At 36.7% G+C, this 21191-nt stretch overlaps 1 protein-coding gene across 1 annotated transcript; it reads left to right on the top strand.

The window, feature by feature from the left end:
• Nucleotides 1–4916: 4916 nt before the first annotated feature.
• On the top strand, nucleotides 4917–19145 carry LOC131536277 (zinc finger protein 239-like). Its single transcript, XM_058769097.1, has 3 exons — nucleotides 4917–4992; nucleotides 8165–8552; nucleotides 16984–19145. The coding sequence occupies exons 2-3, from the start codon at nucleotides 8234–8236 to the stop codon at nucleotides 17781–17783; spliced, it is 1119 nt and encodes a 372-aa protein (XP_058625080.1). The 5' UTR covers nucleotides 4917–4992; nucleotides 8165–8233; the 3' UTR covers nucleotides 17784–19145.
• The last annotated feature ends 2046 nt before the right edge of the window (nucleotides 19146–21191 follow it).

A 21191-nucleotide genomic window follows, 5' to 3' on the forward strand; every position in this document is an offset into this window, starting at 1 on the left:
AAATATTTAAATACACTGCATACAGATAGCAAATCCATGATGCGCCAAAATTATATACAATATTAGAATGTTTAAAGGAGTGGAGACTAAATCACATGTTGCGGGAGCAGGCGGCAATGGTCAGAAATTCAGCGGCAGCGGGATTAAGAAAACAGCCGAATCCCGGTCATTTTGGGCGATTAAGAAATCCCAGCAGGATGCATTTTTGTAGGTTCAAAAAGAGGACACGTCCGGGGAAAAGAGGACCTATGGTCACTAGGGATGTAACGATTACCGGTTTGACGATAAATCATGATAAAATTCCCCACGGTTAGTATTACGGTTTCATTTTTTAATTATCATTAAAACCGTATTCGATTACCGCGATTTGAACATCTCATGATAAATAAATATTGTCCAGCATAAAGCACAGTTTTCAGTAACAGTCTCACGTGCGCACAGCAGCAGAGTAACTTAGTTTATCGAGGTATCGAGGCAATGCGGTTGGTGCCTAAAAAGTATTGAATTCGATACCCAGCCCTAGTTACAAGGGGTTTGCTAACTAACTTAGGTATGTCCTAAAGAAAGTGCCAAGTTAAAAATATTGAGAGGTTCTGAGATTACATGTAACACCTCTTACAGTAGTTTAGTACTTATAAGCTCTAGTATACATGTTGTTGGTTGGATAGTTGCTGATATAGACAGCTAATTCCTCTCATGCAAGTGCAGAAAGCACGCGTTAGTTTGCAAGCGGTGTGTTCAAGCGCAGATTTTTGGTTCAGATGCTGTAGACACAAGGCAACAACACCGTCGGCTTTCATCACTGATAGTTCTCTGAAGTCGGCCTGATGTGTCCCGGCTTTAAAAGCTTTCATGTTCGTTTTCACGTCTTTTGCTTTGTGGCTTCAAACTGTGGTTAACTTGTATTTATCTTTTTTTGCTTTAGACCTGCTGGTGCTGAAAGAGGAGAATCAAGATCCGAATTAACTGGAACAGACAGATCAGTACGAGAAACACCATGATTTAATAACTGGTGAAAAAGCCATACAGTCTAAAATGGCATCTTTTCAAAAAAGAGCTCAGAAAACCAAATCTAACTGCTCATTCACCTGCCATGATTGTGGAAGGAGTTTCAATGAAAAACAAAGACTTAAAATGCACATGAGTGTTCACACTGGAGAGAAGCCTTACTCTCGCAAGTATTGTGGGAAGAGTTTCACACATATATACACTTATAATTACCACATGAGAATTCACACTGGACAGAAGCTGTTCACATGTAATCGTTGTGGAAAGAGTCTCGCAACAGAATTTAGCCTTAAGTGTCACAAGATCAGGCACACTGGAAAGAAACCCTTCAAATGTGATCAGTGTGGAAAGCGTTTCATATGTATGCTAAGACTTGATTGCCACATGAAGACTCATTCGGCAGAGAAATGCTGTAAATGTGCTCATACATTTTTTTTTTAGATTAATAGCTGTAATAATTGAATTAAACATAACACGCGACACAATCTACAAACTATTGTGCCTAAATGAACAGTAGCCTAAATACCTGCTGAACTTCATCACACTTTGAAGCATTACGCTTATTCTGAAAACAGTTTGTGTGTAATCCGCCGAGCGTGTGTGATCCAAAGAGTCAATATTTTCAGTGGCGCTTTAGCGCGAAACAGGAAACTCATGTATGCTCCGCCCAGCGTCACCGAATATTTGAGAACACCGGCCTCCCTGATTAAAGTGTTACAACTATATAAAGACGGCGGAGAAAAAGCTTAATGTGCAGAGTGTTGCATTCATATTCGGGGCTATTCTGCTTTATTAATAGTAATATTATTGATAAGGTTATTAATATTAGCCTAATATTGTTATCAGTATTTATTATTATCGAATTAGGTCCTCCACTTCACTGTTTTAAAAATTAAGCGTTTTTGAACGTCCCAAAACCGTGCCTTGAACTAAGCACTGACTGTATTTCTTTATAGTTGAGTGTTGAAAATAATACTCTTTGAACCGCTCCATTGACTGTATGAACCACTGCAAGCTGTAAAGTAAACAGGAAGAGTTTGTCCTAACTAGTTTTGCAAGAGAATGCAAATGTTTTGTGAGGCAACGCAAATATTTTAAGAAATTTCATAAAAACCTGCTTCTTTTCATTTTTAAGGTATTGTTTTTGTTATAATGTACTGATTCAAGTAGCTAATCAATAATTAATTATTATTTCACCACCTCCCCTGACACATGTAACAGGTACAGAAAGTATTACGTCCATATACAGGTGCTGGTCATATAATTAGAATATCATCAAAAAGTTGATTTATTTCACTAATTCCATTCAAAAAGTGAAACTTGTATATTATATTCATTCATTACACACAGACTGATATATTTCAAATGTTTATTTCTTTTAATTTTGATGATTAGAGCTTACAGCTCATGAAAGTCAAAGATCAGTATCTCAAAATATTAGAATATTTACATTTGAGTTTGAATAAATGACCATCCCTACAGTATAAATTCCGGGTATCTCTTGTTCTTTGAAACCACAATAATGGGGAAGACTGCTGACTTGGCAATGATCCAGAAGACGAACATTGACACCCTCCACAAAGAGGGTAAGTCACAGAAGGTCATTACTGAAAGGTGTGGCTGTTTACAGAGTGCTGTATCAAAGCATATTAAATGCAAAGTTGACTGGAAGGAAGAATTTGGGTAGGAAAAGGTGCACAAGCAACAGGGATGACCGCAAGCTTGAGAATACAGTCAAGCAAAGCCGATTCAAACACTTGGGAGAGCTTCACAAGGAGAGAACTGAAGCTGGAGTCAGTGCATCAAGAGTCACCACGCTCAGACGTCTTCAGGAAAAGGGCTACCAAGCCACTTCTGAACCAGAGACAACGTCAGAAGCATCTTAACTGTGCTGTGGAGAAAAGAACTGGACTGTTGCTCAGTGGTCCAAAGTCCTCTTTTTAGATGAAAGTAAATTTTACATTTCATTTGGAAATCAAGGTCCCAGAGTCTGAAGGAAGAGTGGAGAGGCACAGAATCCATGTTGCTTGAAGTCCAGTGTGAAGTTTCCACAGTCAGTGATGATTTGGGCTGCCATGTCATCTGCTGGTGTTGGTCCACTGTGTTTTCTGATGTCCACAGTCAACGCAGCCATCTACCAGGAAATTTTAGAGCACTTCATGCTTCCTTCTGTTGACAAGCTTTATGGAGATGCTGATTTCATTTTCCAGCAGGACTTGGCACCTGCCCACACTGCCAAAGGTACCAAAAGTTGGTTCAATGACCATAGTGTTACTGTGCTTGACTGGCCAGCAAACTCGTCTGACCTGAACCCCAGAGAGAATCTATGAGGTATTGTGAAGAGGAAGATGAGAGACACCAGACCCAACAATGCAGATGAGCTGAAGGCCGCTATCAGAGCAACCTGGGCTCTCATAACACCTGAGCAGTGCCACAGACTGATCGACTCCATGCCACGCCGCATTGCTGCAGTAATTCAGGCAAAAGGAGCCCCAACTAAGTATTGAGTGCTGTACATGCTCATACTTTTCATTTTCATACTTTTCAGTTGGCCAAGATTTCTAAAAATCCTTTCTTTGTATTGGTCTTAAGTAATATTCTAATATTTTGAGATACTGATTTTTGACTTTCATGAGCTGTAAGCTCTAATCATCAAAATTAAAAGAAATAAACATTTGAAATATATCAGTCTGTGTGTAATGAATGAATATAATATACAAGTTTCACTTTTTGAATGGAATTAGTGAAATAAATCAACTTTTTGATGATATTCTAATTATATGACCAACACCTGTGTATATATTATATATATATATATATATAGAATTACACAAAAATGTTCAAATGTGTACCTGATATGCCTGTCTGTGTGTGTGCACCTTCCCCTTTAAATTTCTGACTGCAATGTTGATCTTAATTTCCTGTCTTTGCACCTCCTCTTCCCTTTCTTCACTGTCTCTGTATGGGAGAGGTGCATTTGATGCATACTTTCGTAAGGAATCAATGTGTGACTAACCTTGAAGTCTTGTTTCTGTTTCTAATTTACTTAAAGGTGTTTTTTTTTTTCTTCATTGGAGACTACAATGCTGGACAACTCTTTGTCTGGCCTTCTTTCCTGGGAGAAATTTGCCTATGCACCCGTCTGAGCTTCGGAAAACACAGCTCCCAGAGTCAAAAAACAGTAAAACTCCTGCAATGAAATTAAGAAGATACTGTTATCAAATGCTCACCTTTACTTGTTCCCGCTTCATATGCTGCTCATTTCGAAGGTGTCAGTGGCTGTTGTTCTGCCCTCTGACTCCGTATAGGCGTACAGGACCTGATAGAAACAAAAGAAGCAAAGTACATTTTCTGATTATATAATGCTTACAAAGATCTGAATTAGCAATTAAATTAAAAACAGCTATTTACTTAAAATACTGAAGTGGTGTTCCAGATTATTAAAGGGTTAGTTCACTTCAAAATGAAGTTTGACTCTTGCTTCAACATGTATGCATCATACAACGATCAATCACAAGAGCCACATCTGTGCTCAAGTAAAGAAATTTAAAGTCAATATTGTTTCCCTTTATTGCTGCACACGGCACATTTGGAGCGCTTTATAAAACTGGGATTAAACCATGAAAGTCACGTGGATTATTTTATTTTGTCTTTATGGACACTTTAATGTATAAATAAACAATTGTGGAAATAAATGTTGTCAAAAATATATAAATGAATGAAAAATACATTTGAAAAAAATATAATAATTATAAATATAATTTGTAAAAAATGTGTATTTAAAATGTGTTCATTTCTTCATATATATTTCAGTATGTATTCCACCAAGAATTAAAGTCCGAATACCACTGACATATGTTGTATTATTCGTATGTGTTTTCTTTATGTAAATATCTGTGCACTTTCAGCGCGTGAGCAGGACTTTTATTTTGATCCGGTGGCGTGACGTCATCAGGCTGCGTCGCGAGATTCAGCTGAAGAAAGGTTTGTGGTCTTCAACTTTTAAAGTGTTTGAATGAATACAAACGCGCTTCGTCTGTTTTATAGTGTTTACAGGCGATGTAAAGTTGGTAATTATTGAGTGTCTCTACTATATTAACGAGCGTTATCTTGTGAGTCCACACATTAGTAACAGATGAGGTGCATCTGTGTATAAAGTACCTGAGAGACATACTCAAGGAAAAGTACAGATATCTTACCAGAAGATGACTTTGGTAGAAGCTGAAGTCACCGTTTAGAATAGTACTTGAGTAAAAGTCTTAAAGTATGTGATATTTATTGTACTTAGGTACGTTTAAGGTTAAAAAAAAATAATTTTCGTACTTAAGTATTGAAAGTAAAAGTACAAGTAAATGCAAAATGGAAAAGAAGCAAATAAATACATATTTAAAAATGTTTATACACAGCTTGAGTAGCTAGATTGTGTTCAGTTTTAACTTTTTTTTTTTTTCATTTTGTGTTTTTGTGTATGAATAAGAAGCACTTCACCTGGTACTTGTGTCTTTCATGTAATCTGCATCTGAAACAGCATTTAGATGTATTTACACAGTTTAATGTATCTCAGAGGAGACATGGATGCCTTTAAACTGCAGTTACAGATGCATAAATAGGCCTAATGGTTTGTTTTTAACATAAAACATTGAATATTGATATTTAAAATAATTTAAGACATGAAAAAAATAGTCAAAATGTGAAATTAAAACCACCAGTAAGTGACGGACTGATAATGAGTGAGTCCTTGAGATTCAACCGATTCATTCAAACGTCTGATTCATTCAGGAATTGTCCCTGCGTCCTGATGTTCATGCTATCCATCCTAAATAGTACGTGAGATTACAATAAGTGTGTCCCAAAGCATAGTATGTTGAAAAGAGTATGCCAAAAGTCCCCGGATGGTCTACTATTTCAGGTTGATTTTTGAAGTGTGGATCCGCTCTAATGGCTAAAATTGCCCACAATCCATTGCACTTTGGCGAAGGATTCGGTCCAGAACTACAAACACGAATAAAATGCATTAGAAAAACTACAAACGTGGTGGATGCGCGCGATTGACTGTTAGGTAGAGAGGTTTACAAAAAGGGGTTTGAGTTACTAATAACAAAGACTAGGGACCTTGCTAATAATCAACATATAACCTGATAAAAAAACTGCAACAGCAATGTGAACTTTTATAAACATCCATATAGTAGTTAACTTTTTAAAAATGTTTACTTTTTTTAAATTTAAAAATGCATCATTATGCAGAAAATAGTTCTCCGCATGAAAGACCCGCGACTGGCAGATCAGCTACTTCTTTTCTCTCCAATCCGGTAGGAAGTTAAATGAAATGAAATGTGGAGGATGTTAACTGTGACGACGATTGACAGACCAGTTTACAGTAACAGGGTGCGTGTAACAGAGCGGTCCGGTAAACACGCAGTTGTGTGACGTGATAGTATGTCCCAAAGCTTGCCTACTCTTCTACTACACACTCAAAAGTGTGTACTTTTTCTTCACCCAAGAGTACATACTTTAAGGGCGTAGTATAAGGAGGCACATTGGGACACAGCAAAAGACTTCGACTGTGTTAATGAGTGAGTCACTGAATCATTTTTATCAACCGATTCGTTCAAAAAGCTGATTCATTCAATGAGTAGCTCAGACACACAAAGTGCTGTGATCTTTACTTTGAACTATTTTCGTTGGCAAAATTGAGCAAAAACAAGCAATATTATGTCTAAAATGTAAGCCACTTATTTATTTACTGAACTTGTATGAAATTATTATTATTAATGTGTTATCATGCTGATATCTGTAGAAAAACGTTACTCTTTGTGTGATTATATAGATTAAATTAACTATTAGGGCTGGATATCGATTCAGATATCCCGATTCGATTTCGATTCGCAAGCTCTCGATTCGATTCTCGATTTTTTTTTATTACATTCAGTGAATATAGTTTTAAGACAAAAGCTATTGATATTTCTGAAAAATGAACCGTAAACGCAGTTTACAAATAGTGAATTAATAAAGAGAAATTAAGACCCACAGGTCTGTATTTTAAACCTATTCTTTTTTTTGTATGGCGTCCTTTCTTAAACATTAATAGGGCCCTATAAAATGTTCTTAATTTTTCTGGTAATCAGATGAAGGCATAAAACATTAATTTAATTGATCTTAATCAAATGAAAATTAAACCCTTTTATTTTTTGGCAAACGAAGTGCTGCACAACACATGAGTTTACACATGAGCAAATGTTTTTAGGAGTCTAACTTGCAAGCGCCAGACCACTGATTCATCAAACATGCTTTCCTGCAGTCCGTGTTCTTCTGACTTCTGACTATTTTGTTGTAAGAAAAGAATATAGTTCGGGGAAATGTATCGGAGTAGAAGTATTCATTTTAATTAGGAAATGTAGTGGAGTAAAAGTAAAAGTTGGCTGAAATATAAAAACTCAAGTAAAGTACAGAAAATCCCCAAAAAATACTTAAGTACTGTAACGAATGAGAATTAACTTTTAAAGGCGCTATATAAAAATAAATTTATTATTGTTATTATTAACGAAGTATTATTACTTTCGTTACATTACACCACTGCATACACCGATCGGTCTGCACACGCAAATGCTTCGTTTCGACTCTTCGGAGATCATCTACTCTTCCCTGTGGATGACCTCTGACCTGCTTTGTGTACGATCTGAATTTCTGCGCTTTGAGTTTTAAATATTGAATTTGATGTTCCGAATTTCTTCATATTGAAAACTGGATGCTGTATTTTTAAAAACTGGATATTTGCTGTCAAAGAATTCAGAACAAAAATCCGTTGTTTCAAAATACATGTCTATTAAAAAAACTGCCATAAAACAACTCAATTGTGTTAAATTTCAAATGTTCATTATTCAATAAAAAAAAAAAATCTAATTCAGAACTATGTTAAATGCCATATAATATTCAGTTTGGTTAAATGACGCTTGTCAATCATTGAATTTACACACTTCAAATAGTTTTGACATATTATAAGCTCCTTAAAATACCTGATGTTAATCAAAACTGAACAGTAAGTTGGGTTTTAAAAGTTTGTCTAATCAGATCATTTAAGTCCATTAACTATCACTCTGACTACTGATGCACTCAGAGATTTACTTTTCTTTCTGTTAATTATTCTGATCTTAAACAGGACAAAGTGTTCAAACACAGGAAAAACTCCTCTTGGATTAACTGAGATCCACATGACACTATTATAAAGATGGTGTTTATTAAAGAGGAGAGTAAAGACATGATGATCGAAGAAACGTTCAGAGGCAAACATGAAGATACTGAGGAACAAATAAAGATGGTGTTTATTAAAGAGGAGAGTGAAGACATGAACACTTTCAGAGTCAAACATGAAGATACTGAGGAACAAACAAAGATGGTGTTTATTAAAGAGGAGAGTGAAGACATGAACGCTTTCAGAGGAAAACATGAAGATACTGAGGAACAAACAAAGATGGATTTTATTAAAGAGGAGAGTGAAGACATGAACATTGAAGAAACATTCAGAGTCAAACATGAAGAACAAACAGGTTGGTTTTCATTCTCAAAGCTGAACTATCTGTGAACTGTCCTGTACTTTTGTACACTATCTGCCCTCCTGCAGCTTTCTTTTTTGAAAGGATTTCAGCTTCATTAATTGCTTCATTTCATTATTATTATTTTTTTAAGTTCTCTTAAAGGCCATTTTCTACTCCTATTTCAGTGCGCTGATTTAAGCATTTAAAGGGTTTTCTCATTTAATATTTAAATGTCCATGTTCACTGCTAGGATTGAGTAACATTTTTGTATATGAAAGATCCGAAGGAAGAAGCGCGTTTGGAAAGTTAACACATTTTTTCCGCACAAAATCTCGACGTTTGGGATTATTAAAACGAGTGGTCAACTGATCAAAAGAAGCAAAAACACCATCAATGGTCACCAATAGTGTTTCAGTATTTGGTACCGATACCAGTGAAAATCCACGGTTCTCGGTACCAATTTCGGCACCACATGCTAATTAAAAAACACTCTATTTTTAATAATAAATTCAAACAAAAATAAAATGTACAAAAATCAATGCCATTCTTTATACTTATTTAAATTGTGTTTCAAGTTTTTCCGCAAGTAATAAAAGTATGAAAAACAGTAAAGTTTCACCCAAATTTAATTTGTCTTTTAATTAATGAAATTTAAACACATTTTATTTTTTTGGTAAATAAAGGGGATTTACTATTCAAATTAAAATATGGAAGAAATACTGTGCGATTATTTCTTTAAAAATAAATATTTCAAAAAATTTCAACAGTAGTAATAGTATCACATACATTCTACTAAATAATAGTAATATATTTCTGGCACAATGTCTTTAAGATAAACTTTTATTTTGACGGGTTGCCGTGAATACCTTTACATTTCTGTGTGTATATATGACATGACGCTGGTTTTACTCAAATGAAACGGTAGAATGCTCGTGAAGTGACTCTCAGAGCAGTTCTGTAGATGTTATGTATTTTTTGTCCTCATTGAGACGGCAGATGCTGAAATCACCGCGAGCGTCAGGCGCGCTTCAGTATGTGTAGTAAAAACGCGTCTCCGCCATTCACACAGAGACTCGCAGAACATGCGGGATTCATATTTGAATCGACTTTTGCGGCTTAATATTTACAGATACTAGTCCGTGTCTCGATTTGATTCAAGTGCAATGACCTACTTTTGATTAATTCATCCAAACTTTGACAAATTCCGTGCTAAACTGTAAATTCCGTTTTTATAACTGGATTCCGCGATTCCGTCTGCGTTTTCTGCGTCGCGGAAATCATACGGCCATACGCGTCAAGAACCGGGTTGACCAGGTACTTGGTACCACCGGTACTTAAAAAAACCTGGTACTGTGACGTTTTCATTTTTTTTAGTACCGACTTGGTACCGAAGTACCGGGTCTTTTGACAACACTAGTCATTGGGGATAATAAAAGGGTATAATGGAGACTAAAATGATGCACAAATTGTGTCCAGATTTTAAGACTGTTTTTTACAATTATATTATTTGAATATTTCATTGGGGTCATTGTACATGGGAGGCATAAAAGGGAAGCCAAAGAGGAAGACTTGTTACATGAGGCAATGTCAATATGCAGCCAAGGAGGGGGATTGACTAAGTTAGATGAATGGACCCAATGCAGAGTAGGGCGTATGTTCGCTGCCCAGTAATATATTTGAAAATTTGGAAGGGCCAAACCACCCAATTGTTTTGACTTCTGAAGAATATTTTTTTGTTCCAGAGAAAACTAGAAATAGAGCTATCAAGTGTGACAAAAAAAGACTTAGGAATAAAAATAGGAATACAAATAGGAATACATTGAAATAAGTATAAAAATGTAGGGAGTACGTTCATCTTAATACAGTTAACCCTACCAATCAGGGATATAGGAAGGAGGGACCAGCGATTGAAATCCTGGTTCCGATGGAATGCATCACATTTGCACATGCTTTTGAATCTTGATAACTCACTCGCACGCTCTCATTTTCTGTGCACCCACAGATCGCGATAAGGAGAGTGACAGCTTTTAATAATTATTAAGGGAGTTTGCAAATGTGATATTGATTTAATACAACAGATCAATAAACAAGTACTGCATGATTTTACTGTATATCATCAATGAAAATAGTTCCAAATAAAGTAACAGCTGAGCCGCTGCGCATTTCTAAAAGCAAACACAGCGGTGTTTCATTTCATTTCATTGTGAGTCGGTGATTCATGATTACGCATTCATAAACACAGTCACTTGCTTCATTCCGGAATCCATGAAACAGATTGTTAGACTGATATATTCAACCCATTTAAAACTCATAATAAACCATAATGCTATTGTGGATTTACAAACGCTACGATTTAAATACATATATCAAGGCTCAACGCTAAGGATTTTTTCCAGTGGTTAAAATTTTTACTTGCCCTGCCAATATTTTCACTGGCCCTGCCACAAAAAATAAAATAGCTTCTGTTATCATTGGTTTTGAATCATGTTAACTTTCATTCTTATAGATACCAGTTATATTTTACAATTCTCTATCCCAATTTTGATACCACAGCAAAAACTACTAGCCTAACAATTATAAAATTCAAATATTAATAAAGACAAATTCAGTTTCTGCCTGCAGGTGGCTCTTATGGAAAAGAAATAATACAGCGTTTCCTTGGTTACTGCTGTAAATAAAGCAGTGCTAAGCTGATTAACACTACTTTAAATGCATTATACAGAGGCAAGATGAATAAAAGCCATGTCAACTTTTCTGAAGACAGTAGGGCTGTGTTCGATACGATGGTGTATTGTCACAGAGATTTGACGATACGAGTATCGATACCGCTGTCTCTGCATCGATATCGCGACACGCACACAGCAGTGGACTGCACTTAATTTGAATACAAGAACACAGCAGTGTTTCCTCTAGGATTTTTTCCAGCTGTGGTGGCAGGACTACAGGAATCTCACGCACTCAGAATTTAATTTATTATAACTGAAAATGTGAATAGTAAGTAATAAAATATGACAATTAATAGCACAAACAACAACAAGATACAAATTAAAATTGTAATAATCTATTCAACTGTAAAATAACACTGGATAGTCTTCACTGTATAAATAGACAGTAATGACAGACAGCAGCAGGTTTATTTAGGCTGCTGTCTCTTGCACGGATACAATATACTGTTACACTCTATGCACTTCCTTTTAGGAGTGCTTGTCCTCCTAATTTAAAAAACTTAGGAGCACATTCTGATCAATAATAAAAAATTCTGATCAAAAATTATCCTTCCTAATACGAGGTAATATTTGACTCCTTAAAGTGATTTACAGGGGCATTTTCTTTTTACCTTTGTAATGGCATTTTTCTCATTTTATTAAAAGTATGTAATCTGTCAAATTCAAAAATTTATATTTATAAGCTTTTTAGAATTTCTAATTTAAACAATATAATAAGTAGAATAAGACAAGTTAGCAATCACATGAAATTAGTATTAATAAGTTAATTTGTACTACAGAGAGGCACAGAAGAACACAAATGTGGCTTGTAGGTATGTTTAATGAGGCTCAGATGTGGCATGAGTGCAATTAAATTCATAAATTCATGTTGAGATTAATGTTTTAAATATAAAAAGTTGAATATAGAAATGTTAAACGATTTAAATAACTGAAATTATACTTTAAAAATTAAACTTAAACTCCCAGCAGGTGGCGGTATGTCACTGATTTTATCACTGAATCATTCATTCAATTGATTCGTTCGAACGGCTGATTCATTCAGGAATGAAGCAAGTGACTGTGTTTATGAATGGGTAATCATGAATCACTGTCTCGCTAGATTCGTTTAAACACGCAGTTCATTCATGAATAAAACACCGCTGTGTTTGCTTTTAGAGATGCGCAGCGCTCAGCTGTTACCTTATTTGGAACTATTTTCCTTGATGAAATGGCACAAAATCAGGCAGTAGTGTTATATTCAGACAACGTAAATCACTTAATATTGACTTCTTGTTTATTGACATGTATTAAATCAATATCACATTTGCAAACTCCCTTAATAATCTTTAAAAGCTGTCACTCTGTTTATCGCGATCTGTGGGCTCACAGCAAATGGTCTATAAGAGAGCGTGCGAGTGAGTTCTCTTTCAAGACTTAAAAGCACGTGAAAATGATACATTGCGTCATCTGTCATTGCGTTATAAGCACGAAACCTGCGGGAATGAGTAGAATTAGCCCGTTATTATTAGCCGCAATCCTGCACCAAAATTCAAGTTCTGCTCTGTGTTCTCTGCTAATAACCCGACTGTGAATGATGCGAGCGTCACTGATGTTACTGAGAAGCTGCAGCCGTGGCGGGGATGATTTTTGGCGTGGCGGCCCGCCACGGTAGAATGAATGTAGCGGAAACACTGCACAGTTTAAAACGGAGTAAAGTGTGAGGTTTCTAAAAAAAAAATGAATAGAGCATAATATATAAGCTACAACAAGGTTAATGCTGCCTTCATGTCATGTTGTAATTACCGTATTTCCGAGATGACAACGTGACATTTTACATAGCTTTCCATGTTGTCGGACTCAGAGGTAGCGCCTTAGTAGAGCCAAAATGTCTGAATGTCTGCGCACGTGCAGCGTGATCTGACTAAACGTGTGTGCGTGAGGTACAGTGAAGACAGCGCATTAGTTTAAATCTCTTCTAATTTTTACTTTTTAAATGTAGAGACTGTTACTTTGTGCAATGATAACCTACCAGCAATGTAAAGATAATTTTTAAATATATTAGTATGAGTACATTACAGTTATGGCTGTCAACATTAATGCGTTAACGCATGCGATTAATCTAAATATTTTAACGCGTTAATATTTTTTTAGGGTTAGATAGGGTGGATAGTATGCACTTTGGGACGCAGGGATTGTGTGATTATGATGTGCCGGGCTAGACAAAAGTGAAGCGAACACGGAGAGTTAGTGTGTCCGAGAGAGAGAGTGCGTGAGAGGTCATATAGGCTGCATTTACACTGCAGGTCTTGATGACCAATTCCGATTTTGTGACTATATCCGATTTTTTGGACGGCGTGCTTACATTTCTTTTAAAAGTGACCCGTATCCGATGTGTGCCTTTTACACTGCACTTGGTGAAACAAGCCAAAAATAGCATATATGACATCACAAATCAATTTGAATGGTACATTAAGTTTAATTTATTGACATGGAATTCATATAGAAACGTTTTTAATGCAATAGTTACATCTATACATCAAAATAATTATATATCCTAGTACAAATTTTTCAGGACAGTGATGTACGCAGCTCCGCTGAAAGCTTGCGAGTGGAATAATACTCAGGTGGTAGATATTAAGCATGTCACATCGTCTGTGTTTTTTTAGTAATTAAAACTAAATGCGTTCATCAGTGATTGTATATCAACGGCAGAGACATGTTTGTGTGTATTTTATTTTGTGGTTTCAATGGAACGAATGGGACTGAAGCGCTCGTCTGAGCACGAGCCGTTGAAACTGACAACAGCAGCAACGAGCACTCAGCGCGATTTCAAAAGCAACACATTTCAGCGTCAAATCGCCTTTTATTTAACACAAACGAACGAAATTAATACTCTGCTACTCAACTAGAGATGTTTCATTTGTTACAGGTATGTCTGCACCGCGAAATGTTTCAAAAACCTCACTTTTCAATGACGTAGGAGTCGCATTTACAGGGGAATATCCGATCTGACCGCTTACACGGCAGGCGCAAATGCACGTATCCGATTCAAATCTGATTTATTTCCACATATGAATGAGGCCTGAAACCGATCGGAGAATATCGGAATCCATGTGATTTTTTCCTGCTTACACGGTCGTGGGCCATATCCGATCTGTGCCACATGGGAGGAAAAAATCGGAATTGGGTCACTTGAACCATGCAGTGTAAATGCGGCCATATACATACATACAGTGGTGTGAAAAAGTGTTGGCCCCCTTCCTGATTTTTAAGTTTTTTGCATGGTTGTCACACTTTGTTTCAGATCATCAAACAATTGTATATATTAATCAAAGATAACACAAGTAAACACAACATGCAGTTTTTAAATGAAGTTTTTTATTATGAAGACAAAACAAAATCCAAACCCACATGGCCCTGTGTGGAAAAAGTGCTTGCCCCCTCCTATTAAATCATGAAAGAACTGTGATTAACCACATTATTTTAGAAAGCTGAGTTAAATTTCACTAACCAAACCTAGGCCTGATTACTGCCAGACCTGTTGAATCAAGAAATCACTTAAATAGAACCTGTCTGACCAAGTGAAGCATGTTTAAAGAGCAACACATCATTCCGCAATCTTAAGAAATTCATAAACAGATGAGAAACAAAATAGTTTACCTGTATCAGTCTGGAAAGGGTTATAAAGCCATTTCTAAGGCTTTGGAATTCCAGCAAACCACGGTCAGAGCCATTATCCACAAATGGAGAAAACTTGGAACAGTGGTGAACCTTCCCAGGAGTGGCGGCCTACCAAAATTACTCCAAGAGCACAAAGACGACTCATCCAGGAGGTCATAAAAGAACCCAGACCAACATCTAAAGAACTGCAGGCCTCACTTGCCTCAATTAAGGTCAGTGTTCATGATTCAACAATAAGAAAGAGACTGGGCAAAAACAGCATCCATGGGAGAGTTCCAAGGCAAAAGCCATTGCTGACCAAAAAGAACAAAAAGGCTCGTCTCACATTTGCCAAAAAATATCTTGATTATAAGACTTTTGGGCAAATATTCTGTGGACTGATGCGACAAAAGTTGAACTTTTTGGAAGGTGTGTGTCCCGTTACATCTGGCGTAAAACCAACACAGCATTTCATAAAAAGAACATCATACCAACAGTCAAACATGGTGGTGGTAGTGTGATGGTCTGGGGCTGCTTTGCAGCTTCAGAACCTGGATGACTTGCCATAATTGATGGAACCATGAATTCTGCACTCTATCAGAAAATCCTGAAGGAGAATGTCCGGCCATCAGTTTGTGACCTCAAGCTCAAGTGCACTTGGGTTATGCAGCAGGACAATGATTCCAAACACAGCAGCAAGTCTACCTCTGAATGTCTGGACTTAAATCCGATTGAAATGCTGTGGCATGACCTTAAACAGTCCATTCATGCTCGAAAACCCTCCAATGTGGCTGAATTAAAACAATTCTGCAAAGAAGAGTGGGCCAAAATTCCTCCACAGCGCTGTATCAGACTCATTGCCAGTTATCGCAAACGCTTGATTGCAGTTGTTGCTGCAAAGGGTGGCACAACCAGTTATTAGGTTTAGGGGGCAAGCTCTTTTTCACACAGGGCCATGTGGGTTTGGATTTTGTTTTCCTTTCATAATAAAAAACTGCATGTTGTGTTTACTTGTGTTATCTTTGATTAATATTTAAATTTGTTTGATGATCTGAAACATTAAAGTGTGACAAACATGCAAAAAAAATAAGAAATCAGGAAGGGGCCAACACTTTTCACACCACTGTATATATCCTTCCGGTTATGCGATCGTCTTTTTTTCCGTCCCGTAACTCATTTAGGACATGCGCTAGTGCTTTCCTTACCGTAATACACCTAGAACACAGATTGCTGTAAAAACTCGTCAATGGCAGGGAAGCGTTCTCTCTTAATTGACGAGATATCTCGTCAATATCGGGAAAGAGTTAATAAACAAAAAATGATTATAATTACTTTGCCATTACATACAAAACCAAACTATTTTATTAGCTGAAACAGAACTATAAGCTGTTTTGAGAGAAGGGGGAAAAAAGACTGGCTCGGGTCGGAATAGGGTCAAGAATGCTATATATTTGAGGCCCGTGCAGGCCTCTACCCAGCACTACCAAATCTGCTTCTGGTGCCTCCATCTGTAGAACTTAGTGGCGCTCAGAGCTGGGTAGATTACTTACAAATTGTAATCTGTTACTGATTCCAAATAACATGACAAAAATTGTAGTAAGTAACACAATCCATTACATTACACAGTCTAGGTAATATAATCAGATTACTAACTCGTTTATCACATTGATTTAAACAGGATGATCTTGTAGCATAATGATGTAAAAATACAAAGAGTTTCATTGTAATTAACAACATCAAGTGCATTAAACATTGCATTATATTGTATTGGTTTCCCAAACTGGGGTTCATAAAGGAACTGCAGGGGGTTTGTGAGTTTAATGAAAGGCAAACAAGTAATTAAATCATAATGTCAAAAAAACAATCAAAATAATTCACTTACTCCAAAAAATAAGTAATATTTTATGTTTGCAGGTCATATGACCATTAACCAATGTCAGAGAACCGTGAACATGCAAATGTGATACATACTGCTCTCAAATGTAGTCTGGAGCCCTACATCAGGGTTAACTTTTATGTTCACATTTCTCAGCTTTTTACAAGTTACTGAAAATAAATGATTTGTTATTTTATTTCAGAGTTGACTGAAGAAAAAGTGGAGAATGAAGAATCCAGGGAAGTTGAGGAAAAAAATGTCAAAATTGGAGAAAAAGATTTGAGTTGCTCTCAAACCAAACAGAAAGATTTAATAAGCACAGGAGCCAAGAAATCTTTCATCTGCACTCAGTGTGGAAAAAGTTTCACACGCAATACACTTCTTGAGCGTCACATGAGAGTTCATACGGGAGAGAAACCGTACACTTGTGATCAGTGCGGGAAGAGTTTCTCACAATCAGCAAACCTTAAAGAACACATGAACATCCACACTAGAGAGAAACTGTGCACATGTGATCAATGTGAAACATTTTTGTGGGCTTCAGACCTGACGGGACACCTGAGAGTTCATACAAAGGGGAAGCCTTATTCATGTCATTTTTGTGGTAACGGTTTTTTGTGTCTAAAAGATTTGAAAGAACATCAGAACACACATACTGTTGTGAGAGAGCGCATGTGCTTTGAGTGTGAAAAGACTTTTACTTCAGCAGAGTGTTTAAAACTGCATGAGAAGATTCACACTGGAGAAAAACCTTATAAGTGTTCACACTGTGACAAGACATTCGGTCATTCATCACATCTGAAAACACATGAGAGGATCCACACTGGAGAGAAACCTTACGAGTGTTCACACTGTAACAAGAGATTTAGTCGATCAACACATCTGAAAAGACACGAGAGGATCCACACTGGAGAGAAACCTTATAAATGTTCAGACTGTGACAAGAGATTTATTCAGTCACGAGACCTGAAAAGACACGAGAGGATCCACACTGGAGAATAACCATATCACTGCACTGCATCAAGCAATAAAATATCAGCGGGATAAATCTGTTCTAACCAGTCATTACAAATGACATGACAAATAAGCATTATCTAAAGTTTTCACAGTGAATAAAGTTCCCTGTCGATACTTCACTCGTACTGCGTCTGCTAAAATTTGCAAAGTTGTGATAAATGTGGTTTTTGTTTTGTCATTATGGTGAGTGGGGTGTAATTTATGTGGGGGGAAAAAATGAATTTATAGCAGTTTAACATAATAACGCAACATAACAAAATGTGAAAAAAATGAAGGGGTATGAAGACTTTCTATAGGCACTGTATATAGGGCTGTACGTTAACTTGTTTTGCACATAGCACTGGTGTGCTCTTTTTTTTATTTTAAGTATAAAATAAAAAAGAATGGCAGACATTTAGGCCAAAGTTGGCGTAGATAAAAATCTTTGTCATTGTTTTATCTTTGTTATTAGAAAATAAGAAAAAAATAAAGTTTTTATTTTTTATTAATATTAAAGGAATAGTTCACCCAAAAATAAAAATTCAGTCATCTGTCTGTCAATTCTGTCAAGTTTTTTTAAAAACCTGAATTAGTTTCTTTCTTCTGTTGAACATAAAAGTTATTTTGAAGAACGAGGGAAACCAAACTGTTGCTGGTCCACAGTGACTTTCATAGCATTTTTTCCTACTATCAAAGTCAATAGGGACCAGCTACTGTCTGGTGACCCACAATCTTCAAAATATCTTTGTTTGTGTTCAGCACAAGAAAGACACTAATACAGGTTTGGGACAACATGCGAGTGAGTAAATAATGACAGAAATTATATTTTGGGTGAACTATCCCTTTAATGAGAGTCAGCAACATGTTAAGTACTGTCCCTTTAAGACCTGATTAAGATTTACATAATCATCCATTTATACACAAGTTTACGCGCCCAATCCCGGGCGGCGCCATTACTCTACACAAATGCACTTCATTTCCGCCGGAAGTAGTCTGCCGGTGTAAACAGCGATTACACAGCGATTATGATGCTAGCTTGGGAACACGGTTCTACTATTTTGACTGGAGAAGGCGTTACTCTCCCCCACCCGAATTCAGTGCAGAACTGGGAGGATAACGTGACGACGTGGCCCAGCATAACCTACAGCAAGATTTGCTCCTACTTCATGGAATCCATGGCAATAGATGGAAAAGCAATGGACAATCTGAAAGCCTCCGAGGCATATCAATATCTGCACAGCAACAAAGTCGGTTGTGTCATGTCATACAAACATGATCGTTTTGTTTATTTAAAAGATAAATATCTCAGCATTTTAAAACCAAAATAAATTGCATTACATTATCTCTTTATGCTGTGCAATATATCAGTGTGGCTGTACTGTTTGAGTGAAAATAAAGTTTGATGTTATTTCATTTCTGCACTGAACTACGATCATGAATGATAGGCCTTATGCTCCTTAGAGTGCTACAATTTCTTTTAACACAGTTCATCATTCATAGTAAGTTCATACTGTACATAAATAACACTGGATGAATTAATTGTTTTGAGGAAACTAAACAAATGGCTTCAACAAGAAAGATTGCGTGTTTAATCTTAACAGGTATTAAAAAGTAAAATACAAAAGCAGCCCACACAATTACATCACTATGAAAATATTCATATATAAAAAAAATACACTGCATGCAGTATTTGTTTTGTTTATCTATATTTAATGAACAACATGGCTGGGTGTTGGTAGACAGGGACACAAGGCAAGATTCTAAACCTCATGAGGCACTCTGATCAGTGGACTCGTCAGGTTAACTAGGCCAGCACAGATGGTTAACATGTTGTCCAGTTTCGGTGCCATGCTGATGGGAACGGTCTGGGATAAAATCTTAAAGACCTTCAGTCTCTGGATTGCTCTTTCCACGTATATGCGGACATTGGCTACTCGCCTGGTGCGTGTCGTCTCCTCATTGGTCAACTGATTGCGCCTGTAGGTGAATGCAGGGATGTTCAAACTGACCCTTCTCTCATCAAGCAAGTCTCGATTGGTGAACCCACGGTCCGCCATGACCTCATCACCAGCCCTCAGATAGTCTAGGAACCCACTGTCCATGGTGATAAACTTATCGCTGCTTCTGCCAGCATAGGCATCAGATATAAACATGATTAGCCCATTAGGGGCCACAGCGACGAGATATTTCACAGTGTTGCGTGATTTGTACTGGCTGAAAGTGTCACTCCGTTCAGGTGCTTTCTCGAGTATTTGCAACAAACTACCGCACACGTCGTTCCCGAACCACTTTTCTTCATTTTGTAACGTTAATTGTTTACATCCTCTTTGTCACTGCGATATCAGTGCTTTGTCGGCACAACGGAGCTAGCTAGCGAAACTAAGCCCAGCCCGCCAGAACGGAAGTGGATTGCATCGACGGGAGGAGCTTAGGATGTAGAGCGGAAACGGCTCAAAAACTTGTGTATATATTTCATGCAATTGTGCATTTATGTTATACCAAAAGTTCCCAAGGATTTGTAAATCAGTTAAACTAAATCCATTACCGGCTGTCGCGAATAAAATGAAAATGAAATGAAGTGTTGAGCACAAGATTAAATGTAGATCTGCTCAATGTTGCGCCATGATTTTTTATGCTTTTTACAGTGTTGAGCATTATAACCAATCACACACGAGTCTGCCTGAGCTTACGAATGCAATGACCAATCAGAGGCGTTCAGATGAGTTTTTTTGTTCACTGCACACACTGGCTGACTGAATTCAGCTCTCACGCGAATTCTCTCATCATAAAGGACAGTGGCCCCCCAGGAACAAGTTTGAACACCCCTGATCTACAGGGTTTCTGCAGGCCTTAAAAAGGTCTTAAATTAAATTCATGAAGTCGTGGCGTGAAATGTTGCATGCTCCGCAAAAAAATCTATAATTTTCCAATTAATTTTTTTTTTTTTGGAGTTTTCCTATACCGATATCTAAATATCTTTAAATCAAGATACAATTAATTGAGATGAATAATAAAGACGTTATGTTTTTAAAACTGAACAAAGTTTAGTGAGTTAATAGAACAAGAACAAATATGTTATTAAGTTTGTTTTTCGGAGCCCATTGGCAGATGTTTGTTCTTGTTTTAACCTTTATCTCGTGTAATTTTGATCAGTTTCACAGAAAGCAAGACTCCTTTTCTTCATGTCAGTTTAGTTCCCAAGTAAAAAATCTTTATTTAGCAATCTTCTGATGTTTGCGCTGAACAAGACAAAAATACTGAAGAACGTCACTTTTTACAGTGTGATCAAAAGGTACATACGTTATTTTTTTATTTTAGAGTTTTTGGGAGTTATTCAAACCTTCAGCTATTTAATATCTAAAAATGATTAAAAAGTTTTGGAACAGTACAAATGTTTTTATTTTATTTTTTTAT

The sequence above is a fragment of the Onychostoma macrolepis genome, chromosome 03 (genome assembly GCF_012432095.1).
Source record: "Onychostoma macrolepis isolate SWU-2019 chromosome 03, ASM1243209v1, whole genome shotgun sequence".
Taxonomy (NCBI): domain Eukaryota; kingdom Metazoa; phylum Chordata; class Actinopteri; order Cypriniformes; family Cyprinidae; genus Onychostoma; species Onychostoma macrolepis.

What these genes read in the sequence shown, in the direction of transcription:
- LOC131536277 (XM_058769097.1), top strand. Translation starts at nt 8,234, where the DNA reads ATGGTGTTTATTAAAGAGGAGAGTAAAGACATGATGATCGAAGAAACG. An exon ending in CAAACATGAAGAACAAACAG is followed by an intron (nt 8,553 to 16,983) that starts GTTGGTTTTCAT and finishes ATTTTATTTCAG; the next exon opens with AGTTGACTGAAGAAAAAGTG.